This window comes from Symphalangus syndactylus, chromosome 13 (genome assembly GCF_028878055.3).
Source record: "Symphalangus syndactylus isolate Jambi chromosome 13, NHGRI_mSymSyn1-v2.1_pri, whole genome shotgun sequence".
Lineage (NCBI taxonomy): Eukaryota > Metazoa > Chordata > Mammalia > Primates > Hylobatidae > Symphalangus > Symphalangus syndactylus.
Genome location: NC_072435.2, coordinates 41,489,315 through 41,515,067, shown reverse-complemented (window position 1 = coordinate 41,515,067; position 25,753 = coordinate 41,489,315). Strand labels below are relative to the sequence as shown.

At 56.8% G+C, this 25,753-nt stretch overlaps 1 protein-coding gene across 5 annotated transcripts in view; it reads left to right on the top strand.

Annotated features, from left to right (window-relative positions):
- Positions 1–25,753, top strand: part of BRD4 (bromodomain containing 4) — a 101,161-nt gene extending 75,408 nt beyond the window's left edge. For 2 of the 5 annotated variants that reach the window (XM_055235505.1, XM_063616152.1), the window contains exons 8-20: positions 4,866–5,075; positions 5,773–5,972; positions 6,453–6,748; positions 8,093–8,203; positions 17,535–17,587; positions 17,697–18,066; positions 18,830–19,417; positions 22,587–22,699; positions 22,788–22,950; positions 23,077–23,207; positions 23,335–23,540; positions 23,620–23,863; positions 24,159–25,753. In XM_055235505.1, the coding sequence (XP_055091480.1) occupies positions 4,866–5,075; positions 5,773–5,972; positions 6,453–6,748; positions 8,093–8,203; positions 17,535–17,587; positions 17,697–18,066; positions 18,830–19,417; positions 22,587–22,699; positions 22,788–22,950; positions 23,077–23,207; positions 23,335–23,540; positions 23,620–23,863; positions 24,159–24,227 (2,754 nt within the window). In that variant the 3' untranslated portion in view covers positions 24,228–25,753. The other 3 variants (XM_055235507.2, XM_063616153.1, XM_055235506.2) reach the window with 2 other exon arrangements.

Below are 25,753 nucleotides of genomic sequence, written 5' to 3'. Positions count from 1 at the left end.
TAGAGATGGCATGTCACTGTGTTGCCCAGGCTGGTCTCAAACTCCTGGGCTTAGGTGATCCACCCGCTTCGGCCTCCCATACTACCAGGATTACAGGCATGAGCCACAGCGCCTGGCCTGTTTCTTAGTTTTACTTTCTGTGACTTGGGGAATTGTTGCCCTCTCTTCATTTTGGTGTTGTCTGTGTGCCTTCTTCACAAACAACATTGCCCCTTCATCATTCATGTTTGCATTTCCCATCCTTGAAGGAGTTCAGGCTTTTTAATTTCTTTTTTTTTTTTTTTTTTTTTTTTTTTGAGATGGAGTCTCTTTCTGTCGCCCAGGCTGGAGTGCAGTGGCACAACCTCAGCTCACTGCACCCTCCGCCTCCTGGTTCAAGCAATTCTCCTGCCTCAGCCTCCTGAGTAGCTGGGATTACAGCACACGCCACCACGCCCAGCTATTTTTTTTTTTTTTTTTTTTTTTGGAGACGGAGTCTCGCTCTGTTGCCCAGGCTGGAGTGCAGTGGCGTAATCTCGGCTCACTGCAAGCTCCGCCTCCCGGGTTCACGCCATTCTCCTGCCTCAGCCTCCCAAGTAGCTGGGACTACAGGTGCCCATCACCACACCTGGCTAATTTTTTTTTTTGTATTTTTAGTAGAGACGGGGTTTCACCGTGGTCTCGATCTCCTGACCTCGTGATCCGCCCGCCTCGGCCTCCCAGAGTGCTGGGATTACAAGCGTGAGCCACCGCGCCCGGCCTAATTTTTGTTTTTTTTGTAGAGATGGGGTTTTGCCATATTGGTCAGGCTCGTCTTGAACTCCTGACCTCGTGATCCGCCTGCCTGGGCCTCGCAAAGTGCTGGAATTACAGGCGTGAGCCACCGTCCCTGGCCAGGCCTTTTAATTTTAATGCAGTTTTTGTTCTGGGCCACCTGGTGACAGTGGCGCCCTCAGATTGGTGCCTTCAGCTCCTCCATCACTCCCTCTCTCCCACTCTCTTGAGAAGACGGGCGCAGCTTTTGCTCATACTGCTCACGTTGATACCCATGCCCTTCATCTACCCTCACAGGAAGAACTCAGCAGAAACAAATTCTCTCCCTGCACCAAAGGTGACTGTTTTGAGCTACTTAGAGAAAGAAAAGAGAAAGCACCCTCTGATGTGTTCTAGCCCTTCCTTCTCATTTTTGTCTCATTTTTTTCTGTCCTCTCCGGACACCCTGGAGCCACGTCCTTTTCACAAATTTTCTCCAACAAAGATTTTGGGGTTTTAAGTGTTTTTTTTGCGTTTTTCTCCTTCTGGGAGGGGAGTAAGCCTGCCTGAATGTAGAGTTTACCGAGGCCACTGGGATGTCTGTCACACCACAGACCCTGCAGCAGAAGAGTTTCTTCCTACACACGGGCTTCAGGTGCCAGACTGGAGTAGACACAGGCCTCAATCTCAAGGGGGCCCAGTGCAGGCAAGGGATAGGGGGTGCTGTGGGTGGGCTGCCTCTGGCCCAGCCTGCTTTGCCTGCCCTTGGGAGGGACACCTCTCTGCCAGTGCTTGGTAGAGGTGTTTCTGTTTGAGCAACAGAGTTGATGGTGGAGGGTTCCAGAGCAGGCTTCTCTTCAGTGGGCAGTTGTTTGTGGCATTTCAGGCTTTGTTTTTCTTCTACTTTCTCTGCATCAACAGGTAGAGAGCAAATTCTCCATCAGGGAAGGGGAGGGACAAAGCCCCAGCCCTTGCTCACCTCTTCAAGAGCTGTTGGGACCTGCTTAATTGGGTCTCTTAATTTGGCTGGGCCCAAGAAGTGGGATTATCTGGAAAGTTACTTGGAAAAGGAGCCACTTTATTTTTCTCTCTGAGCCTCTAAATTCTGGGGTCCTTGAGAAAATCTGTGTTCCACAGCCTGACAGCTGAGATACTTGTCTGAAACCAAGTGAGGTGTGCTGAAACTTAGAAGCATGGCCTCAGACCCAGACCTCCAGAGGAGTGGGGTGTCGGTTATGGGATGCGGGGCAGGGGGCTGGGCCTCAGCTGGGTCTCAAGAGACTGTCAGCCCAACAGAATGCCTGCACTCCATGTTCCCTGGTGGGTGCTGGTGCCTGCTACCCCTCACCATCACCATCCTCCCTTGTGAGAGGCTTGCCCTCGGTGCATCTTGAATCGGGCTTTACTGTCCTCTCGCTGGCCCCACAGCACCCCTGACTGTGTTCTTTCGCCCTTAGATCTCAGCACACTTTCAGTTCATGGCAACCCCTTGCTGCCCATGTGTTCATTCGCCTTTCTGTTTCCAGCTAGACCGTGAGCTCCTTGAACAGGGAGCTCGTCATTCCTGTTTACCATCAAGCTGGTACTTGGGGACATGTGACTGTTGCAGCCACACAGCAAGGTTTTCCTACAGCAGCCCTGGGCCCACTGGCTTGTGGGTTTCCCAGGATGCCCCCCACTCAGGCTACAACAAGAGTTCTCACGTCCAAGAGACAGGGAAGGATGACAGGGTCACACAACTGGACACGCCAGGAAGCTGGCAGTTCCCAGTCCCGCCAATGTTAGTTTCTCATCCCAGCTGGCTTTGTGTCTTGTATTTTTTGCTCTTTGTTCTTGGGGCCTTTGGAGAGCCAGGGCCATGAGCACCCAGGGAATGGAAGGAGGACTCAGAGTGAATGCCACACACCCCCACCCCAGCATTTACACAACAGTCATCACCTGGTGGGGAGGAACGAGGACATCCTCAAGTCTTGAAGCTGGCCCAGGCTTACAGACCAGTTCGCTGAGGTAGCTACCACTCAGTAGAGGGTACTCCCTTTGTCCTGGGAGGCATAGCTGATTATCTCCCTTCATGATGTCCTGGCACTTCTGAAGCCCACTTCTCTAACCTGCTTCCTGCTGCTTGGCAGCAGGCCTGGCTCTTCCAGAAGCTCATGTGGCCCCAGCTGCCTCTTGAAGTCATTTTGGGACCTGAGCCCACCCACATCCAGGGCACTACCCACCTGGCACGTAGCTGGGTGCTGCAGGGCTAGGGATCTGTCTTACTCTCTCACTGGGGCCTCCACTCTGATGTGAAGCCCCCCACCTTTTCCTCCCTGGGCTCCACTCCTGGGAGGCTAACTGGTGATGGCCTCTGGTCATCCCTTCTTGTGTATCTTCTTCCTTGCCTCAGACCTGCTCAAGGAGTTATTTCTGAATAAAGTTATTTGCTGGGTACAGTGGCTCATGCCTGTAATCCTGGCATTTTTCATTGTAGGCCACCTTGTGGGAGGATCCCTTGATCCCAGGAGTTGGAGACCAGCCTGGGCAACATGTCAGAACTCCGTCTGCACAAAAACTTAGCTGGGCATGGTGGTCTCAGTTACTCGGTAGGCTGAGGCAGAAGGATCTCTTGAGCGTAGGAGGATGAGGCTGTAGTGAGCCATGATTGAGCCATTGATTGCATTCCACCCTGGGCAACAGAGCAAGGCCCTATCTCCAAAAAGAAGAAGAAGAAAGAAAGAAGAAAAGTTATTGGGCCAGGCACAGTGGCTCACGCTGGTCATCCCAACACTGGGAGGCTGTGGCAAGTGGATCTGTTGAGGTCAGGAGTTTGAGACCAGCCTGGCCAACATGGTAGAACCCTGTGTCTGCTAAAAACACAAAAATTAGCTGGGCATGGTGGTGTGCGCCTGTAATTCTAGCTACTTGGGAGGCAGAGGTTACAGTGAGCTGAGATTGCGCCACTGCACTCCAGCCTGGGTGAAGACTGTCTCCAAAAAAAAAAAAAAGTTATTGGCTAAAGGAAGTCATACTCCGGGTGTCCTGGAGGGGAGGGAATCAACACCACAGTTGTATGGGATGCCTGCTCCAGCAGTGTGGGAGAGGAAGCCTCAAGGAGTGTTTCCTGAGCCATCAGGAGGGGATTCCAGGGCCGTGGTCCTCTCTGAAGCACTGACACGCATTTGGGGGAAGGTCCTTGCCATGGTGTGTTTCCACAATGATCAGTTCATTCTTGGTTTAAAGCGGGTCCCAGAATCCTGCTGGGAAGCCAGGCCTGTGCTTCTGCCTCTGTCCTGAGCCATCACTGGATTGAGCACAGCGCCCCCGGGGTAGGGCAGGGACTTGCCAGACCCCAGTGTCCATGCATGGCTGCTGTTCCCTGAACTCCATGACCCCACGTGGTTCCATCTGATTGCTGGATCTTAGGGTTGAAAGGTCTTAAGGTCTCCTGCCCACAGTGGCTCCCTCCTGTAGCCTGTCCTCAGTGCCCCACACCTGCTGCCTAAACCTCTCTTACCTTGTCCTGCGTGTGCTGGAGATGCCTCCTCCAGTGGTGCAGCCCTGCTTGGTTAAGTGCTCCAGAGGCGATCTGAGGAATGAGGAGACCCGTGTCTGCTACAGCAGAGCCTAGTCCCCTAGAGGAGGTGCGCTTGTGGCAAGCACATTCCCACCGGGGACCTCTGCACATGCTGTGTCCTCTGCCTGGAACGCCCTCTCAAACCACAGACGACCCCTGTTCCCCCCCGCCCCATGCATCTGGCGGAAGCCTCGGCTGACTGTTTTGGGGTTTGGGGATGCCTTTGGTCCAGTACCATCTGTCAAGCACCCCCAGACTTCAGTGAGCTGGCTATCTTGGTGGCCTGGGTCTCATTTCCTTGCCTGGGCTGTGTCCCCCAGGGAGTGAGTGCCCGGCTATCTCTGGACCACCTTGTTCTTCAAAGTGAGATTTAAGAGAAGGGTGTTGCAAGAGTTGTCAGAGGCCCTCAGCTGGCCCTTGCCCCCTGTCTTGGCAGCAAAGAGACAGGATCACCATCCTCTTTCGCCCTCAGTTGCTTTCTGTTGAGTTGGCCCCAGCAGCCAGTGAGGACAGGTGATGCTAGGCCGTGTCCTAGGTACCCAGCAGCCCTCACAGCATGTCTTTCCCTCACCAGGATGTGTTCGAAATGCGCTTTGCCAAGATGCCGGACGAGCCTGAGGAGCCAGTGGTGGCCGTGTCCTCCCCGGCAGTGCCCCCTACCACCAAGGTTGTGGCCCCGCCCTCATCCAGCGACAGCAGCAGCGATAGCTCCTCGGACAGTGACAGTTCGACTGATGACTCTGAGGAGGAGCGAGCCCAGCGGCTGGCTGAGCTCCAGGAGCAGGTGAGGGCATTGGTGGCTCCATTCTTAATCCCCAGAGTCCGTGGACCAGGGTGGCCTCCCCAGAAGTTTCTAAGAGATGTTCTTGGTTCTGAGTTCCCAAGGGAGCAGAATTCCCACTGGACCACCTGTGGCCTTTTCCCCTTTGCTAGGTCAAGTGCATGTTGATCATACACGTATGTATGATAAATGTGTTGAGCTTGCGGTTGGGGATGGGGAGGGACATGGCCATTTTCTGGGCAGAGAGGAGGTGGCTTGATCCTTTCAATATCTGGAAGGAGGGGGTTGAGCCAGGATGTTCGTCTCTCCTGGGGCTACTTGTTTGCTCCTCTCCCTATAGCCAGTCATCAGGCCCTTCGTGCCTGACGTGTCTGTGTGCTCTTACTTAGCTTCTTAGGGGCCCTCCTGGGATCAGGATGGCCGTGAGACTTAGTGTCTGTCGGCTTGATCAGCTCCTCTGGTGAGGAAGACACTGGCAATCTTTGGAGTTGAGTGAATGGGTAGAGATAGGCTTGTTAGGAATCTGGTTAACATGACAGGCGCAAAGCTGGGGGCCTTCCCTTCCCCTGCTTCCCCTATGCCCACACCCTGATGCCCCAGGTGCGTGCTGTCGTATGTTTTTTGGAGCAGACGCCTGGATCTTGGGTGACAGGAAGGTGGTCTCAGCCCTGAGTGTGTGTCTTGCCTGTCTGGTCCACAGCTCAAAGCCGTGCACGAGCAGCTTGCAGCCCTCTCTCAGCCCCAGCAGAACAAACCAAAGAAAAAGGAGAAAGACAAGAAGGAAAAGAAAAAAGAAAAGCACAAAAGGAAAGAGGAAGTGGAAGAGAATAAAAAAAGCAAAGCCAAGGAACCTCCTCCTAAAAAGACAAAGAAAAATAATAGCAGCAACAACAATGCGAGGTCTGTGTCCCCTGACTTTGCCCTGGGTGGGGATCCTCCTTCCAGGGCCTGCTCTGAGACTGTGTGGGTCAGTGCCCCTCCCTGTCCTCGCTGGGTGCAGAGGCTGCCCCTCTGCAGCCGTGGCTCCACAGGCCAGGCTGGTGGCCACTTGCACACAGGACTTAGCTGCACTGTCTCTGCCTCTTTCTGTAGGATGAGCCTTTGGAGCTCACCGTGTTTGGTTGGGGAGGATAGGCGGCAAGGATGGGGCTGTAGCGCAACCCCCACTTGGGCAGCCTCCAGTCACAGTTTGCTTCGGTCTCCACTGGGTGCTCCCAGAGATTGAGTTGCCCATGCCCCGTTTCCTGTGAAGGCCGGTGGGTGGGGGGTATGGGAAGGGCACCCCCTGCACCCCTTCCCCCCAACATACATGTGGAGGAATGAGTGCCTGGCTTCCTCAGGGGGCCTGTTCTTGATGGTGTCTGCATCGTCCCTTCGTAGCAAGAAGGAGCCAGCGCCCATGAAGAGCAAGCCCCCTCCCACGTATGAGTCAGAGGAAGAGGACAAGTGCAAGCCTATGTCCTATGAGGAGAAGCGGCAGCTCAGCTTGGACATCAACAAGCTCCCCGGCGAGAAGCTGGGCCGCGTGGTGCACATCATCCAGTCACGGGAGCCCTCCCTGAAGAATTCCAACCCCGACGAGATTGAAATCGACTTTGAGACCCTGAAGCCGTCCACACTGCGTGAGCTGGAGCGCTATGTCACCTCCTGTTTGCGGAAGAAAAGGAAACCTCAAGGTGTGCTTGGGCCCCCTGGGCATGGGGGTCCTTCTGTGGGCACCCTCAAAGTAACTTTTCCCTCCTTGCTCAGTCCACTCTCTCTGCACCCTTTTTTTTTTTTCCCCAATTATAATATCTGTGTTCTTTTTTTGGGGGGGGGGGGACGGAGTCTGGCTCTGTCACCCCAGCTGGAGTGCAGTGGCGCAATCTCAGCTCACTGCAAGCTCCGCCTCCCGGGTTCACGCCATTCTCCTGCCTCAGCCTGTCCGAGTAGCTGGGACTACAGGCGCCCGCCACCACGCCCGGCTAATTTTTTTTATTTTTAGTAGAGACGGGATTTCACCGTGGTCTCGATCTCCTGACCTCGTGATCCGCCCGCCTCCGCCTCCCAAAGTGCTGGGATTACAAGCGTGAGCCACCGCGCCCGGCAATATCTGTGTTCTTGACACAGAAACTTCCGAAAGGTTGTGACATCCCACTCACCCCTAGGCTGTCAGTGCCTTTCTAGATCTCTGACTGGTGGTGTCTGGGGCCCCTCTGCACCTTGTTGCCTGCAGCTGTGTTCTAAGCCGGAGCTGCTTTCAACCCAGGCTGCCTGCTTCTGAGTCTTCCTCCGGCCTCTTTGGGGAAGGAGGAAAGGCGGGTCTGCAGGGTCCCAGGACCTGTGTACCAATGCGTTTATGCAGCACTGAGCCAGCCTCTGTCCCTCTCTAGCAGGGACAGTTCGGTGTGGCATGCTTTCTGGACTCTTACAGGCAGCTCTTTTGTGTCACACAGCTCATCCTGGCCTATGGCTTTCCTCTGAGGACTTAAGATCGGTGTCAGGGCATTGCACACAGTCTTTGTCCCCAGCCCAGACTGGCTCCTGGGGTCCTTGGGCCCCTACCTGGGGCACACCACATGATGATTCCGGCGTGCCTCTGAACATCTTGTGTTGAGAGACCCTTGGGAGTCTCTCCCTGCCTTGCGTTACCTCTGGGCAGCATGTTCCTTTTGGATCCTCTTCTTCCCCTGCTAGAACAGTAACTGGGAGAATCCAAGCCTTATGCCCAGCGGTACTTTGTGTTAGGAAATTATCTCTCTGCCTGGTCTCTTGAATCCTTGATAAACCCCCCAAAGGAGACTTTGAGAGATTGAAGGAACCTTGAAATTCCAGTATAAGCAGTCTACCCATGGGAACTGTGGGACCACGTGGGTTCTGGGAGTGGCAGCTGGCAGCTGGCAGTTGGGAGCAGCCCCTGGGCCCACCGTGCACAGGCTCCTCACTGGTCCTTCCTCCAGATGGATGGGGTCTGCTCATGGCTTAGAGCGGCTTCCTGGGCCACAGCCCTGCCTGACCAGCTCCCATTGCTTGGGTTGCAGCTGAGAAAGTTGATGTGATTGCTGGCTCCTCCAAGATGAAGGGCTTCTCGTCCTCAGAGTCGGAGAGCTCCAGTGAGTCCAGCTCCTCTGACAGCGAAGACTCCGAAACAGGTTAGGTGACTTGTGTCCTATGTGTCTCACCAAACTCCTCCCACCTATGCCTGGCACTAGCTCGGTCCTGTGTCTAGGATGCTAGAGCCCAGAGACGGCACTCCCAGAACTTGCTAGGTTCCTCTGCTTGCCTGTCTCTTTGTTAACTGTCTCCCTGGGGCCATGGATAGCCCTGCACTCTGTGCAGTAGTGTCCGCTCTCTCAGCCTGGCCGTCATGCTCTCCCTGCCAGGGGCTGGTCATGGAGGATGAATGGCCAAGGGCGTTGACACTGCAGAGCCCTGGATGGTGGGCGGGGAGGCTGGGCCATGAGGACTGTGGGCGTGGGGGCCCAGGCTGTGCTGTTGACCTTGATGTGACCGCATCCAGCTTTCTGCCCCAGAGGAGACTTCGTGTCCCCAGGGCCTTCCCCATATCACAGTCATGTGCAGTGCGGCCACTTCAGGGAGACGCTTCGCTGGTTTCTGGTGGATGTGGAGCAGACTGCAGCTGGCCAGCCACATCACCAGTCTGCTGCTGGCCCTACCATCACCTGGGCCCTGGCCATTGACTGCCCGTTCCCAGAGTGTGCTCGTTGCTGTGTTGGCTGCTCCTGAATCTGCCCTAACTCCACACGCACCTGGACTTGCGTGTCCCTCCTGCAATTCTAACAGTCCCTTCTCTTCAAGCCCTGTGGGTCTGCATGTTGGACCCCGGGTTCCCCATTAGAGCCCACCTTCTGAGCAGCAGCCTCAGTGGGAGGTGGAGGCAGGTAGCGATGCTGTGGGTGCCAGGTGGGAGTGGAGAGGGGACTGCTTTCCTCCAAGTGTGCACTTTCCTCATTATTCTCAGGGGCGCAGATGCTCAGGCTGGTGTAGGGGAGAGGCTAGGGAGGGAGCCATGGTGCCCAGGAGGCCTGGTGACCAGCCCCTGCTGAGAGATGGAGCTAACATCCTGTGTTTACAGCCAACGGGGTTGCCGTTAGGCTGGTGCAGCTGTCAGTGAGCTGGCGTGCTGCAGACCACCTGAGAGCTGGCCCTAGGGTCTCAGGCAGACTGGGGAGTGGGGATCCACAGTGGGAAACCTGTGTTTTGGCAGTAGACTCCTGCATGTTCTCCCACATGCCTGTCCCTTCCCTGGGATTTTATTCTAACTAGAAATAAATGCTAACCCTCAATAATCAGTGCATGTAAATAACTTGATTGTGCCAAGGAAGATTGAGGACCCCACACCGCAGCTGGGGAGAGCCATGTTGCTCTGAGGTGTGTGTGCACAGATGGGGCGGGGGCAGGTGGCACCTCGGGCCTTGTCAGTATTCCTCTTCCCTTGGACAGCCTGGTGCCCTCTGCTTCCCAGGTGAGTGAGGAGACTTGCCTTGAAGTGGGCTGAAGGACCCTCCAGGACTCCAGATGCCCACATTCTCTAGCACAACTGCATGCAGAATGCCCTGGGCAGCTCACTGGCCCCCTGGCCTTCCCTGTCGCCATCCTTCACCCTTTCATCTCTAACCGTTATTCTCCCCACACTGCTTTTGTAATCCATCAGCCAGCAGGAGGCGCTGCACCCCATGGCTGCCCAGGAAGGGCTGGCTCTGCCACCCGAAGCTAGGGCCCCCACTCGCAGCAGAGTGAGTGGGGTGAATGGCTGTATTCTTGGATCCAATTAGCATTCCTGGTGGCCACTGACTTTTCACTTTCCGTGCCAGCCAAGCCTCCAGCTTGCCTTCCTCTGGGTTTTTGCACCTCCTGTTTTCTAGTTGACTTCTGCTACCCGGGGTTTTGTAGCCTTTTCATCTGAGGATCTGAGTGACCAAGTGGAAACCCCAGATGCTGAAATTGTCAGGGGACCTGATTAACTAAAATGACGTGGCATAGTCGTAGCGGGGTGCTGCTTTAGCCCTCACAAGACAAGACACCTTAGAGGGCAGTGGACATCACATCCTGATTTCCAGTGTGTGATCGTGGCCTTTGCCCTTGGCCTCCGCGGCCCTCTTCTGGGCTCCTCTGCTTTGGGAGAGGAGTTGGGAACGCTCCTGGTTTCCTGAGTGAGTGCCCCACACCCCTCCTGCTGCTGCTGAGATTTTATTATTTTTTTCACTCCCCCACTTTAAAAAAAGTGGAAAGATTGTGCAACAAGTAATCTGAGAGTCCTGGGAACAGCTGTCCTGGCGGGAAGGAGGGTGAGATTTACAGTCTCAGAGCCTCTGGCTCCCAGGCTCCCAGGCTCTGGCGGCCCAGCCCTGGCCGCTCGCGCAGCTGCCTGGGCTCTGGCCTTCCCCTCTTCCCAGGCGCCCTCCCCACCTTGGGTTTTGCCTGGCTCCCTTTTGTCTTCTCAGTCCTGGTCAGCAGTGGCTTTCTTTTGCCTTCTGTGTGGACTGAGTGAGCTCTGTCGTGGGCCAGCAGGGTGCTTCTGCTCTCAGGAGGGGCCGCTGCGAGGGTTTTGTGTGGCAGATTCCGAAGCGGGAACCCACACCCTAGCGCCAGTAAATGCAGCCTTCTGCTGCCCTGTCCCGCACAGGACTCTGCACTCTCAGGGCGGGGGGCAGAGGGGGTGTAGCTCCTTCCGCAGCTGCTCTCCTGGGTCCAGGAATCCCGGCAGCCCTGATGTCCATGGCCAGTTACAGGCAGCTCTGCCTTAGCGGGGGAGTGGGTCAGAGTGGGAGAACATTATTTCCCTTTGGTCTTTTGGGGCCTAGTTGATTTGCAGCAGCCCCCCCCCCCCCTTGTTTTTGTGTTTCCATTTGGATTGGAGCCGAAATTCCTGAAAGGGCCTATTTTTGTCACTTACACTACGGGGTTAGTTCCGCTGACATGGCCCTGAGACATGAATCACCAAAAGAAAACGAACGGAGTCACTAGATTGAAGGTGGGGGGTGTGATACATGAACACCCCTCTTGGCAGCTGTCCATAGACCGGGATGCTGTGGACTGATGCAGGCGTGGGGTGGTCCTCTGGGGCCAGGCTCCAGTTCAGGGAGCCACGGAACACAGGCAGGAGGAGGATGGCGGGGGTAGGTGCTGCTTTCCTAGCTGTGTCCCAGGCCACCATGTATTCCCCACCCTCTGCCCCAGCAGCATGCAGTGCAGTGGGCCAGACCTATCACTTCCTCTGATTCCAGCTATTGCTTGGGCTGTGGTCTTTCACTGAGCTGTGATTCCAGCTAAAGCCTGGAGCTACTTGAGGGTTCTGTATTGAGACAGGCAGGGGTAGGGCACAGATGCCGCCACCCTCCCACCACCCCTAGGGCATCTGCAGACCTGGGTGGAGCAGGCTGGAGGAAGACACTGTCCCAGGTGGGCTGTGGACAGTACTGTGGCTTTGCTGTCATTAGCACTGGGGTTAGGTCTGCCCAGCACATGGGGCAGGGCATGTCCTAGGAATCTTCTAGCTTTCACTTGTCACATTGCTGACATCTGGCTCTTCCCAAGTGTCATGCACAGGTCTTGTGAGCAGAGGAATACCCCCTTAACCTCAGCTACGTGGGCTGGGACAGGGTCTCAGGGAGATGTGAGAGATCCTCCTGGGCTTTGGTCTGGTCGTCTAGTTGGAGTGGGAGCACAGTCCAGCTATTTTAGCCTCCTGGCTTCCTTTTCCCAGGATTGGAGCGTGTGGGTGTTTCTTAATAGCTCCAGGGGAAAAAGGAATGCTTGATGTTTTGGAAAGATTTGAGCTGGGAAGTGCAGACAGAGGCCATGGGGCATTCTTACCACACAACCAGCCTCAGCTTCCTGACCCCCAGGGTCTTTGAGGGACTTAGTCGCATCTCCAGGCCTGCTGCTTGCCTGCTCCAGAGTGTGGCGCTTACCTAGGGGATTGGTGAGGACCCTGGAGGTGGGGGAGTAGGAAGAGACTTGAAGATGGGGCGGTAGCCTTTCTGTCTGCACAGCCAGGTGACTCCCCCCACAAACAGCCAGCATTTGCAGCTGGAGGGATTCTGGGGCTTCATGGGCGGGTGAGGGCGAGCGTTGTGGAATGTGGCCCAGAGTGAGAGGCCGCCAGTGGGCGGGTTTTTCCCATGCCCGCACTCAGGGGCCAGGGAGTAGCACGTTGGTTGCATCCGTGACTCCAGCAGAGGCATCCGCTCTGCTGCATGGGTGGGAACAAGCCCAGCGCCCCTCCGTGGTCCAGGGAGCCATGTTGGATACCCCAGAAAAGGAAAGAAAGGACAAGACTTTATTCCTTAGCCTGTTTCTTTTTCTTTTTTTCCTCCTCAACAGTGTACGTAATAGGTTCTGCTTTTTAGAGTTTGAGCTTTTTGTTTGGGGGATCTGGAGGAATGCAGAGATGAGGCTGTTTGCTCTTTCCTCTCCACTGGGGGTCCTGCATTCTGGTACCTCCTATCTTGTGGACCCAGGAGGAAGGGTTGGCATCGCCTTCCTGAGACTAGACAGTGCACAGCCCCTGGGTGAGATGAGCTCAGAGTCAGCAGGGGCCTGATGGGCTTGCCACACCTGGCTGGTGGGACAGGGCAGGGGCACCACTCAAATTCAAAAGAAGCCACTTGAGGGCAGTAAAGGAAATGCCGGCGTGCGCTCAGGCAGGGCACACGTGGAGCTTGCTAGTGGGAGCCAGGACCACTCTCTAGAAGCTGAGCAGGCTGGGGGGTGGTTTCCGAGGCATCCATGCGTTCTGCCTCCGTGACCTTCCTAAGGGGGCGGTGGGTCTGTCCCTACCCAAGGTTAGCCAGGCACGGGGCAGGGCTCTGGTCTCCAGTGCCGTTCTTGTGCCCATCAGCCACCAGGGCGCAGGAGGTTGGCTCAGTCTGTGGTTCTTCTGTTCTTGTGACTTAAATGGTACATTCCACACCATTTCTCTCACACTGGTTTCTCTCTCCCTCTACGTAGGTCCTGCCTAATCATTGGACACGGACTCTTAATAAAACGGTCTTCAGTTCCAGATTCCTTCCCAGCAAGCTATAGCTTAAGTCCATTTTCTTCCGTGAAAGGGACAGGACTCCATCAAGTTATGGAATTCCTCAGAGCCCTGGGCCTGTCCCCCGGGGTGGATTAGTCATGTCCAGCAGCACACGCCTAGTCCCGCCTTCGGGAAGGCTGCCTGCCTGGCCAGCCGCCCGGGCCTCCCTGTGTAAAGACTGCCTGGCTGTCCTGCCCAGCCTCCCTGGTTCTCTGGGGTCTTCTGGGTGGGTGGCATCTCCTGGAGGGTGATGACAATCCCCAACACATGCATTCATGTGGTGCTGCTCTGTGTGCAAAGCCAGACCCCAAGTATGTTTTCCGTCTTTGTCCCATCCCTCTTTTTCTGGGACTTTGGACCCTAACTACTTCCCTCCTAAACCTTGCAGTGACATCAGTCCAGGAGAGCTCTCGTTCAGTGTGCAGAAGAACACTGACCTCTAGAGCTGTCCTAGATAAGGAGTGGGAGCTTTAGAGGCAAGGCCTCTAGACCCTGGAAGGCTCAGTGAGGCTCTTCCCACAGCATGCTTCTCACTGATGCCCTGTAAGGCTCGAGCCACCGCTGACTCTGAGCCTTTTGGAGTCTTTCCTCCTTCGTCTCCATTGTTCCTGTGCATTTCCAAAAGCTTAAGTTGCCTGGCGGGCATTTTCCCAGTTTCTTTGGCCTCCGTCTTCTCAAGTCACATAGGGAAAGTACCTCCTGGAACCAGGCTGCAGTGTGCAGGACCTGCCAGGCAGGCACTGGTGAAGGGCCTTGGGCCCATCACCCCCCCCAACCCCACCTCACCCCACCCGCCTCCTCTAGGGGGGTGGGTCTGGGCTGGTGGACCAGAGAGGGTGTCACAGACCCTCAGGGACTGCCCCATGGACACCTCTGATTGGTGTTAATGGTGTGAACATTTTCCCCGTCTTCAGTCCCTTAGAATGACGACAGCCCCTGGGGTTGGGGCAGGCGAGGGTGGCCACATCATCCAAGCCCTCCCAGAGGCACAAATAGGCTTTTTTGCTCTAAAAATAAATACCGGCCCTTTTTTGGTCACAAATCCAGCATCTCAGCAGAAAACTGCCTGACATGAAAAGTCCCCTGAGGAACTGCATCTGCGTTTCAGGGGCTTTTCATTTTTTCTCCTTTTTTAAAGTGTAGATTGTGGGTGCTTCGTAAAGGCCTGCCTTCTTCTGGAACTGGAAGTGGGCTATCACCATGGGCAAGCCCTCGGGTGCCGGCTCCCCACCCACCTGGGAGCCCTGGCAGCTCTCCTCAGCTCCTTGGGCTTGAGCAGCTGCAACTGCCCCAGATTCGCTGTGGAAGCAGGGGCTAGCCCTGGCCTCACCAGAGCCTCCCGGGGCCCTGCATTGATGCTCAGGAGTTCCTGGGCTGCTCTTGATCCTCTCTGGGCATCCAGCTTCCAGTTAAGCTCCATTTGCCAAACAAACTATTCTGAGCTGCTCTTTGGCCTGCGCCTGATGTGTTCCTATTGCAGTCCCGCCTGCCTCAGACAGGAGCAGACGTTCATGCGCAGATTCCCACAGGACAACTGGGGAGCTGCCGGCATTGTCTTTCTGGGAAGATTCTGCTTTCTTGGACCAAATGGCAAGCCTGGATTCCCAGTGTCGGGCCTGCATGCTGCCCCCGACACACACACACACACACACACACACGTGTGCACATGGGCCATAGCCACACACACACGGGCCATAGCCACAGGCCAGCTCTCCTCCAGAGTCCTTTCAACCTTGCTGTCCAGGGACCTTGTCCTTCTTGCCCATGGGGCTTCCATCTGGCAGAGAACGCTCAGGGCTTGTTGAACTTGAAAGCTCGTTAGACTTAAGCAGTCACCTGTGCTTGGTGCCCCAGGAACAGCCAGAGAGGACAGTGTCCACTCACTTCTCCTTGTTGGCAGCCTCCTGTGCAGGAAGTGCCAGCCGGGCCTCGACGCACCAGCTGGCTGTGGGTCCTGAGGAGGGGCGGGAGGTGGCCGCTCAGTGCAGACGGGGGACTCCTTTCCTCTGCCCTTACCTTATCCTCCATTACCTCCTTCACTGGAGTGGGGCTGGAGGGTGGGTGGAATCAGTGTTTTAATCGGATTTTTAAAAAGCATTTTATTTCTTTGTACAATTACCATCATATGTAAAGATGAAATTTGTGTTGAGTTGAAGATTGTCATGGAATAAAGATCACACCGTACTTGAGGCCATCTTCATGTAACCCTTTCTAGAGAGTTTTGTGTGGGGGTGTCTTGGGGCTGGTGTGTTGTGAAGCTGTGCACTTCCTGTCTTGTCTTTTACTGGTAACTCTGACACAAGGCTCAGACCACGTGGGCCAGATGGGGTATCTCTACCACCAGCCTCTTAGGCATCTGGTCCTGGGGGTCTGCCGTGCACATGCTGCCTTCTCTCCCCCACTTTTTAGGCCTGCCTTGCCTGGGGGCCCCAGAGACAAGTCCTCAGGATATTCCCTGTGGCCTTTCCAAGGCAGCTGAGACGTGCCCCCTGGAACCCCCCTTTGTCCCTACATCTCCTCCTATGGGCCTCTGCTCACAGCCTGCAGGCTGTGAGGGGTTAGAGTGACCATCCCTCTTTTACAACCAAAAAAACAAGGTTTCTTCCAAGGCCACGAGACAACAGGCGAGCCCCAGCATGTCCTTCGCTTGCACACACACTTTCTCCCTCATCTCTACGTGTGGACACATCCCTGAGGCTTCTCCTAGTCAGACTTCACACGGTGGCCCTGCTTCTTCCCCCTACCTTCCGTCTTCTGCCCCAGGTCCCCCCCAAGGTGTGCCCAGCATGCCCCCAGACAGCGTGGCTCCATCACCTTGCACTGGGAGAGAAGCCTTGGCCTTTTCTTCCCGGTTCCCTAGTGTGCAGGGTCCCCCTGGTCCTGTGGCTGCTAACCTCTGCAGCCAGTGCTCCTCCCACCACCACCACAGCAGTCAGACTCCCTGTTGCCCTGACACTACAGATCTACTCAAGCTTTCCCTTCTGGCATGTCTCACCCACAACAGTATCTCTCTCACCAGATGTCATACTCTGACACAGAGCCTCCTGAGCCCTGTATGCAGGTTTGAGGCGGGGCCCCAGGTTCCCCCGTGTCCCCAGTTGCAGCCCCTGGTCATTTGTATGAGGACGTGTGTCTGTAGCTGCTGAGGTCTGTGTCTGTGTCTTGTCTCGCGTGGAGTGGTGAGCTCTTAGAGGGCACAAGGTCCTTCCCCATTCCTTTTGGTGGCATGCTGCACTGAGGGCCACGTGCCTCACAGAAGCTTAGCGTGGCCCTCCACGAAGCAGATCCAAGTGGAAGGAGCCTGGATTTGGGCAAAGCATGTGTCCTCCAACACCAGCAGCAAGAGGCAGCACCCTGACAAGGAGCTCAGGCGAAGCCAGGCAGTGCCATGAGGTGCTTCTCAGTGACAGGAATCCAAAAGGCGCCATATCATGGGCCCGGCCTCCCATCTGGTGGCTGGCAACTATGTGACCTGCCAGCCCATGAGCACTGGCCAGGGCTCATGTCCCCCTCTGGGGCTTGTACACCATCCATGTTTGGTGAGGGGACATCCAACTGGCGAAAGTCCCTTAGTGTAAATCTCGGGTGAGGACAGAAGTGGGCATGCTGGCTCTCGAGTACACCTCGCAGGGGCAGACACACCCTGGACCCATCCACCCCACTGTGGTGGCAAGCCGTCGGCCCACAGGAGTGGGGGCTCATGCTGCCTTCTGTCTGCAGCATGGTGACTGTGTCCCAAAGCGGGGACTTCTGAGGTCCGTCTACCTCTTTAGTTGCTGGTCATTCCCAGGAGGCCAGCGTGCTCCTTTTTTTCTCCCGGAGTGGGCTCTCTGTGTTCTCCCTTGCCGATATGTTCCTCACCATCCTGTGGCTCTCTCAGCCCCAGCCGAGCCTCTCTGCTTCGCTTTGGAGGGTGGAAAGGAGTGGGCCTTAGAGGGCCATGCAGTTGGAGGCCCCCGGGAAGCTGCTTTTTAGCCATGTGACCCTAGACAAGTCCCCTCCCTTCTGAAGCCCCACTTTTCTCAACTGTAAGATGAATGTGACCATTGCAACCATCACGGGTTGTTGGAAAACTGAGCAGGCTGCTGTCCAGGCCATGCAGTCAGTCACTATAGTGAGTGACTGACCCTTGAGTAGTGGGAGGCGTTGGGCAAGCTCTCAGCTTCCGGTGCAGCTGTGGTGATCTGAAGCTTGGCAGGGGAGGCTTTTTCAGGCACAGTCCCTGCTAGGAAAAGCAGCAGGCAAGTGGGTAGGTGACGCCTCCCATGTCTCTCCCTCCCCCGTGATGACCAACTCATCCCTCATTGAACTCGGCTGCCCTTTCTCAGGGTCACCGGTCCTTCTCCTGAACGTGCCCTGTTTTCTCGTCTTTCTCCATCCAAGGCCAACTCACTTACCTTCTCCCCCAGAGCCTCACTACCTTCTCTTTTCCTCTGCAGAGATGGCTCCGAAGTCAAAAAAGAAGGGGCACCCCGGGAGGGAGCAGAAGAAGGTACATGGGCTCAGGGGCATCCTTCATTAGGTGGGACGTTGGGTCTGGCCCGAGCTGGTTCTGCCTGCCTGACATCAGCCTGTCTGTCTGTCTGTCTCTCTGTCTGCAGCATCATCATCACCACCATCAGCAGATGCAGCAGGCCCCGGCTCCTGTGCCCCAGCAGCCGCCCCCGCCTCCCCAGCAGCCCCCACCGCCTCCACCTGCGCAGCAGCAACAGCAGCCGCCACCCCCGCCTCCCCCACCCTCCATGCCGCAGCAGGCAGCCCCGGCGATGAAGTCCTCGCCCCCACCCTTCATTGCCACCCAGGTGCCCGTCCTGGAGCCCCAGCTCCCAGGCAGTGTCTTTGACCCCATCGGCCACTTCACCCAGCCCATCCTGCACCTGCCGCAGCCTGAGCTGCCCCCTCACCTGCCCCAGCCGCCTGAGCACAGCACTCCACCCCATCTCAACCAGCACGCAGTGGTCTCTCCTCCAGGTGAGCCGTGGCCTGCCCCAGTGTGGGCTGAGACTCCTTCCTGCCTCGGTGTGCCCATGTGGTGTCCGAGCACTCTGGCTGGGCAGCCTCTTAGCCTCAGCTGCTCTGGTCTTTAGAGGGAAGATCGTGGCTTCTCGGGGCCATCTTGGAAGTTAAAGGAGATGCCTCAAGACAGGTCTTGCATGGAGTTATTAACACGTTGATTCAGAAGATTTTTGTTTTTGTTTTTGTTTTTTAAACACCTGACATCATTTGAGTAACAATCTAGATGATTTTGACTTATTTCTCCTGCTGGGCCAGGCATCATGTTAGAAGGGAAAAGCTGGGACCCCTCTGCAGCTTGTCTCAGGGGTTGGGGGATGCACTCATGTGATGGGATTCCTCCCATGGAACCTGGACAGCACTCACCTGGGGGATATGGGGACAGGGCCACCTTCCTGGGAGCCTGGGGAATGGCCGGGCAACAGCCAGTCAAGTGAGGGACCAAGCTCTGCACTGAGACCTGAAGGGCCACTGTGAGCCTGGGGAGCAGGATCTGGGGACACAGAGTGTAGGGCAGGACGACACTGCCCTAAAGCTCTCTCTGGAAGCTGTTTGCTGCTCTGGAGTTTGTGGGAGGCCATGGTAGGTGGGGAGGGAGTGCCAGTTTGAGGGAGGCCAGTAGGAGGCCACTGGAGTCCAGATGAGGTCAGGATGAAGCAGAAAGGCCAGGCTGGGGCCACAGGTGCTCAGGCCTCACCACCTCGGTGTTGTGTCCTTCCAGCTTTGCACAACGCACTGCCCCAGCAGCCATCACGGCCCAGCAACCGAGCCGCTGCCCTGCCTCCCAAGCCCGCCCGGCCCCCAGCCGTGTCACCAGCCTTGACCCAAACACCCCTGCTCCCACAGCCCCCCATGGCCCAACCCCCCCAAGTGCTGCTGGAGGATGAAGAGCCACCTGCCCCACCCCTCACCTCCATGCAGATGCAGCTGTACCTGCAGCAGCTGCAGAAGGTGCAGCCCCCTACGCCGCTACTCCCTTCCGTGAAGGTGCAGTCCCAGCCCCCACCCCCCCTGCCACCCCCACCCCACCCCTCTGTGCAGCAGCAGCTGCAGCAGCAGCCGCCACCACCCCCACCACCCCAGCCCCAGCCCCCGCCCCAGCAGCAGCATCAGCCCCCTCCACGGCCCGTGCACTTGCAGGCCATGCAGTTCTCCACCCACATCCAACAGCCCCCACCACCCCAGGGCCAGCAGCCCCCGCATCCACCCCCAGGCCAGCAGCCACCCCCGCCGCAGCCTGCCAAGCCTCAGCAAGTCATCCAGCACCACCATTCACCCCGGCACCACAAGTCGGACCCCTACTCAACCGGTAAGTGGCCCTCACCCATAGACTCTAGGGAGGCTGGTGCTGGGCCTATAGTTGTGTCCTCAGGAAGCCAGAAGGGTTAACTCATGCTTCAGGCTGCAATGAGTTCAGAGCTGAGCCTCAGCTTGGAGGGGGACCTGGAAGGGTCATTGGTGCTTTCTACAGTGTGTTTATCAGGTGTCTCTCTTGCTTGTGAGTTGAGATCACCCAGAATAAGGCCCCTCTGGTCCCTCTCTTGAGTCAGGAGCACAACAATGCTAGGTGACTTCTCGCTAGGTGGGGAAGCTAGGAGCCCAGGGGTGGTACCTGATGCACTTCGGGGGGTCAGGATATGCTTCCAAGAGGCAGTGATCACAGACAGGTAGCAGCTAACTTAGAAAGCAGAGTGAAGAATGAAGTTCAGGGAGAGCCAGAACCATGGTGGGGAGCACTGAGCTGGAAGCTCAAAGGCAGCTCAGAGCCCGCCCGGGACCTGTCCTCGTCGCCTGTTCCCAGCCTCCAACCCAGTCCAGGCCACCCTTTTCCCATTGACAGCATTGGTCAGGCCACACCCTCTCACTTTTCCTGGGCGTTTAAGTGTCCGTAACCAAAATGTCCTGGCTGGCTCCGGCAGGGGACGTTCTGGTCAGTGCCTCCTGATGTGGTGCTGCAGGGTTAGGGTGGAGGGTCCTGGCCTCAGCAGTGTAGATGGTGCTGCCTGTCTTGGGTGTGTACCAGGTGCTGCCTGCAAATCGAGCAACGAGGCAGGGCTGTGATTACTCCTAACCCAGCAAAAGCTGCTGGATGCAGGCCGGGCGCGGTGGCTCACGCCTGTAATCCCAGCACTTTGAGAGGCCAAGGCAGGTGGATCACCTGATGTCAGGAGTTTCAAGACCAGCCTGACTAAGGCCGGGCGCGGTGGCTCACGCTTGTAATCCCAGCACTTTGGGAGGCCGAGGCGGGCGGATCACGAGGTCAAGAGATCAAGACCACGGTGAAACCCCGTCTCTACTAAAAATACAAAAAATTAGCCGGTTGTGGTGGCGGGCGCCTGTAGTCCCAGCTACTCGGAGAGGCTGAGGCAGAATGGCGTGAACCCGGGAGGCGGAGCTTGCAGTGAGCCGAGATTGAGCCACTGCACTCCAGCCTGGGTGAAAAAGCGAGACTCCGTCTCAAAAAAAAAAGACCAGCCTGACCAAGATGGTGAAACCCTATCTGTACTAAAAATACAAAAATTATCCGGGCATGGTGGCAGGCACCTGTAATCCCAGCCACTCGGGAGGCTGAGGCGGGAGAATCGCTTGAGTCTGGGAGGCAGAGGTTGCAGTGAGCTGAGATTGTGCCACTGCACTCCAGTCTGGGCAACAGATTGAGACTCCATCTCAAAAAAAAAAAAAAAAAAAGTTGTCAGGTGCTAAGTGGATCGCTGTGTGCCCTGAGCCAAGAACAAGCTGCCTGTCCTCCCTGGGAAGCACTGGTGTTAGGCCTGGCAGCTGTGCGGCTGTGCCTGTTCTCATGCGAAGCAGGGCTGGGCTCCTGTTGGGGGTGATAGACAGGGGATGCAAGGCATTTAGAGCCAGCACTCGGGTGCACCAGGCACCTACCGGGGCTGAGGCAGGTCTACTCCAGCCAGCTCTACTTCAGGTCCCTGGCCCTGACCCAAGCCCCAGCAGGCTAGGATGGGGCATCAAGAGCAGTATGGATTGGTGTCCTACTAGGGGCTTTAGGCCAAAAGCCAAGTTGTTAGACTCCCAAAGAGACTTAACAGGCATTCCTGGGCCCCCAGCCAGCTTTCAGGAGTCATCCGTGAGCCATTCTCTGAACCCACCAGCAGGCGGGCGGTTTCTATAAACCACAGCTCCTGGAGCCTACTGTTGCCCAGGTCAGCCTCAGCAGGCGCTGAAGGCGCTGCTCTAGGTGGGTGGGAGGCTGTTGCAGTCATGTGCCTGTGGATCCCTGGCAGGCCAGACCTGGGGCCCTCCAGCACTGAATGGAGATGGCAGTGCCCAGAGTGGTCCCGATGTGCTAGAATTGGAGGAGACATCAAGGCCAGGAAAACCAGCCACACAGGGCAGTGAGCCTCGGGGACAAGGTGGGCCTGGCCACCATGTGGGCTTCGAGCAACTGCAGTGTCTTCTGGTGTTAGGAGTGGGTCCTGGCTCTAGAGGGGCAGGAGGATCTACCACACCTGGGGCATTGTGGTTTGCTCCAGGCCTATGAAAATAGATGCCTCCAGCTAGCAGGGCTCCCGGAGAACCCAAGGGTGCCTATGCTGGCAGACAGTGGAAGGAGATGGGCATGAGGCTAGGCTGGGAGCAAAAGCGTTGCAGAGAGGCAACCTCTTCTGTGGACAGTGTGGCTTGTCCCGAGCTGGAGCTAGCCAAAGGGCGGTGAGGCCCCTTGCCTGCAGGGATTCCGGCAGAGAGAGGCCACGTGTTGGATGGGTAGGACTCAGCTGCTCCAGCTGCACAGTCCCGAGGTGCTGGCTCACTGTGATTGAGGGCCCAGTAGTCCCTGTGGCTGCTGGATCCTTCCCAGCCTTGGGTTGGATGCAGGTGTCAGGCTGACCTGTTTCCTAAAAGAGACAGCTCCAGGCCCTGTTCCGCCTGCTCCCCACTCAGCCCAGGTGGAGGCCAATTCCAGGCTTCCCTCTTCCGTAGGGCGTGCAGGCTGAGTGGGGAATAGGACCATGGGGAGGGTCCTGCGCATCCTCACTCCCAGGACTGGGTCTTGCACCCCCTGCAATCATCCAGGTGGGCCAGGCTAGTTGGCAGGAACCCAGGCTGAGCTTTGTGGGTTTAAAAAGTATTAGGGCCCAGGCCCTGCCAAGCCCACGTGTCAGGATCTGTGTTTTCCACAGCATCCCAGATGATTCTGATATACACAGGAGGGTCAAACACCAGGGCTGGTGGTGCCACAGGGCCCCAGAAAGCTCTGCTGCACACCGAGTTATGCCCCACCTGCAGGAGGACACGGGGCACTCAGCCCTTTGGGGGAGGGGTCATGTCCTCACCAGGCCCAGTCACTTGCGTGGGTCTTCACCCTTTTTGAGCTGGGCTGATGGACCCTTGTCCCAGGGCCTGGGCGGCACATGCGAGTTCTCCATACAGCCCGTCTTTTCCTTCCTGACAATTCTCTCAGGGCCAGCAGCTCTAAGCCAGCCCCTTGACACCTTCCTTGTCCCCTCTTCTAGGTCACCTCCGCGAAGCCCCCTCCCCGCTTATGATACATTCCCCCCAGATGTCACAGTTCCAGAGCCTGACCCACCAGTCTCCACCCCAGCAAAACGTCCAGCCTAAGAAACAGGTAACTGGCAGGGCTGGGCCATAGTCCTGTGGGCCAGGGCCAGGGGTGCCTGCCTACCTCACCGGCCGCCTTGCCTGTGCTACCCCAGGAGCTGCGTGCTGCCTCCGTGGTCCAGCCCCAGCCCCTCGTGGTGGTGAAGGAGGAGAAGATCCACTCACCCATCATCCGCAGCGAACCCTTCAGCCCCTCGCTGCGGCCGGAGCCCCCCAAGCACCCGGAGAGCATCAAGGCCCCCGTCCACCTGCCCCAGCGTGAGTGCCCTCCCTGCCCACAGCCAGGGCTCAGGCCCATGTTGGACGTGAGCTTGCTGTGGGACTGGTGGACCGTGCCCCGCCGGGGTGAGGTGGGCCAGGGCCCACTGGCTGTTTATGTTCCAGGGCCGGAGATGAAGCCTGTGGATGTCGGGAGGCCTGTGATCCGGCCCCCCGAGCAGAATGCACCGCCACCGGGGGCCCCTGACAAGGACAAACAGAAACAGGAGCCGAAGACGCCAGTTGCGCCCAAAAAGGTCAGGATGGAGGTCCACGGGTGTCGCTTGCCCCTTGGCCCTGGAAGGTGCCATGCTGGGCACACCCCCTGCTATGCCCTTTAGGCACAGCAGACCCCTCACCCACCGCAACCTCTCTGTTCTGCAGGACCTGAAAATCAAGAACATGGGCTCCTGGGCCAGCCTAGTGCAGAAGCATCCGACCACCCCCTCCTCCACAGCCAAGTCATCCAGCGACAGCTTCGAGCAGTTCCGCCGCGCCGCTCGGGAGAAAGAGGAGCGTGAGAAGGCTCTGAAGGCTCAGGCCGAGCACGCCGAGAAGGAGAAGGAGCGGCTGCGGCAGGAGCGCATGAGGTGGGCGAGGGCTCTGGGTGGGGCATGGGGACTCCTGGGGCCACACCAGTCCCCAGGCTGACTGGGATCCTCTGCCCAGGAGCCGAGAGGATGAGGATGCGCTGGAGCAGGCCCGGCGGGCGCATGAAGAGGCACGTCGGCGCCAGGAGCAGCAGCAGCAGCAGCAGCAGCGCCAGGAGCAACAGCAGCAGCAGCAACAGCAAGCAGCTGCGGTGGCTGCCGCCGCCACCACCCAGGCCCAGAGCTCCCAGCCCCAGTCCATGCTGGACCAGCAGAGGGAGTTGGCCCGGAAGCGGGAGCAGGAGCGAAGACGCCGGGAAGCCGTGAGTCTGGAGGCCTGGTGGGGACCCTGGTCTAAGGATTAGCTCCTGGGGGAGCTGGGAGAGGGGGCTGGAGCCTGGACAGGGAGGGGCAGCGGGGGAGTCCAGTCCCTGCTGGTCGGCATGTGGTCCTGTGGGCTCAGGTGTAGGGCCCTGAGTGCCGTGTGGACGGGGTGGGCGCTATGAGGAGTCAGCCCTGGGGAGGGCTACGGGCTGACTGCTGGCAGCGGGTATGAGGGCTTGGAGCTGCAGGGTGGCTAGGTCATCCTCCTGACTCCCTCCTTCCTTTCTTCTCCAGATGGCAGCTACCATTGACATGAATTTCCAGAGTGATCTATTGTCAATATTTGAAGAAAATCTTTTCTGAGCGCACCTAGGTGGCTTCTGACTTTGATTTTCTGGCAAAACATTGACTTTCCATAGTGTTAGGGGCGGCGGTGGAGGTGGGAGCAGCGGCCTGGGGATGCCTCCGGGCCTGGCCCTCCTGCATGCTATGCCCGGGGCAGGCCTGACGGGCAGCTGAGGATTGCAGAGCCTGTCTGCCTTACGGCCAGTTGGACAGACGTCCCGCCACCCACCACCCCTCACAGGACGTCCGCTCAGCGCACGCCTTGTTACGAGCAAGTGCCGGCTGGACCCAAGCCCTGCATCCCCACATGCGGGGCAGAGGCCCTTCTCTCCGCCAAATGTCTACACAGTATACACAGGACATCGTTGCTGCCGCCACCGTGACTGGTTTTCTGTCCCCAAGAACGTGACGTTCGTGATGTCCTGCCCGCCAGGAGTCTTTCCCCACACCCCAGCCATCGCCGCCCGCTCCCAGGAGGCCAGGGCAGACCCGCGTGGGCTGGAGGCGGGCGAGGCCAGCCCACCCCCTCGCTGGCACTGACTTTGCCTTGAACAGACCCCCCCGACCCTCCCCCACAAGCCTTTAATTGAGAGCCGCTCTCTGTAAGTGTTTGCTTGTGCAAAAGGGAATAGTGCCGTGGAGGTGTGTGTGTCCATGGCATCCGGAGCGAGGCGACTGTCCTGCGTGGGTAGCCCTCGGCCGGGGAGTGAGGCCACCAACCAAAGTCAGTTCCTTCCCACCTGTGTTTCTGTTTTTTTTTTTTTTTTTTTTTCTTTTTTTTTCTATATATATTTTTTGTTGAATTCTATTTTATTTTTAATTCTCTCTTCTCCAGACACAATGGCACTGCTTATCTCCGAAATGGTGTGATCGTCTCATTGAGCAGCGGCTGCCACCGCGCTGTGGGTAGTGTGTGACCGTGGCTGTACTGTATAGTGAACATAGTTGGCATATCTTTGTTTGAAGTTTGTTGGTGACTCCACCAAACTGGTGTGAAAAAAGAAAAAAGCTCAAAAAAATCCACAAAAAAGACAAAACACACAAAAAAATCCTGCCTATATTTTACTCAGTTTCAAACTTTATTAGTCTATTTTTAATTATAAAACCAGAAAGCTGCAATTTCTTTTCTTTCTCTTCCACCCCCCCCAACCCATTTGTTGGCTTTTTTGTTTTTTAATGTCAGATCTGTTGAGTTGGTTTTTTTTGTTTTTTGTTTTTGTTTTTTTTACTGAGAAAGGAAGGGCCAAGGGATGAGGTGGGCACCGGGCCCTGGGGGCGCCACAGACTAAAGCAGAGACTCCCCCACCTGGCGCCCAGCCCCAACCAGCTGGCCGCTCCTGCCCATGCTTTTTTTTTTTTTTTTTTAATTTTATAATTGGAGCCCTTGGTGAGGTTACGCGTGCCATGAGAACCCACTCTACACCACGACGCTGGTGCCTCAGTGTTGGCCAAACTCTGGAGTCACTGACTGGTTTGACTTTCATACGGTGAATATGCATTTGGTCTGTACTGATCATGGAATAAACACATCTCTCTTTTTTTAA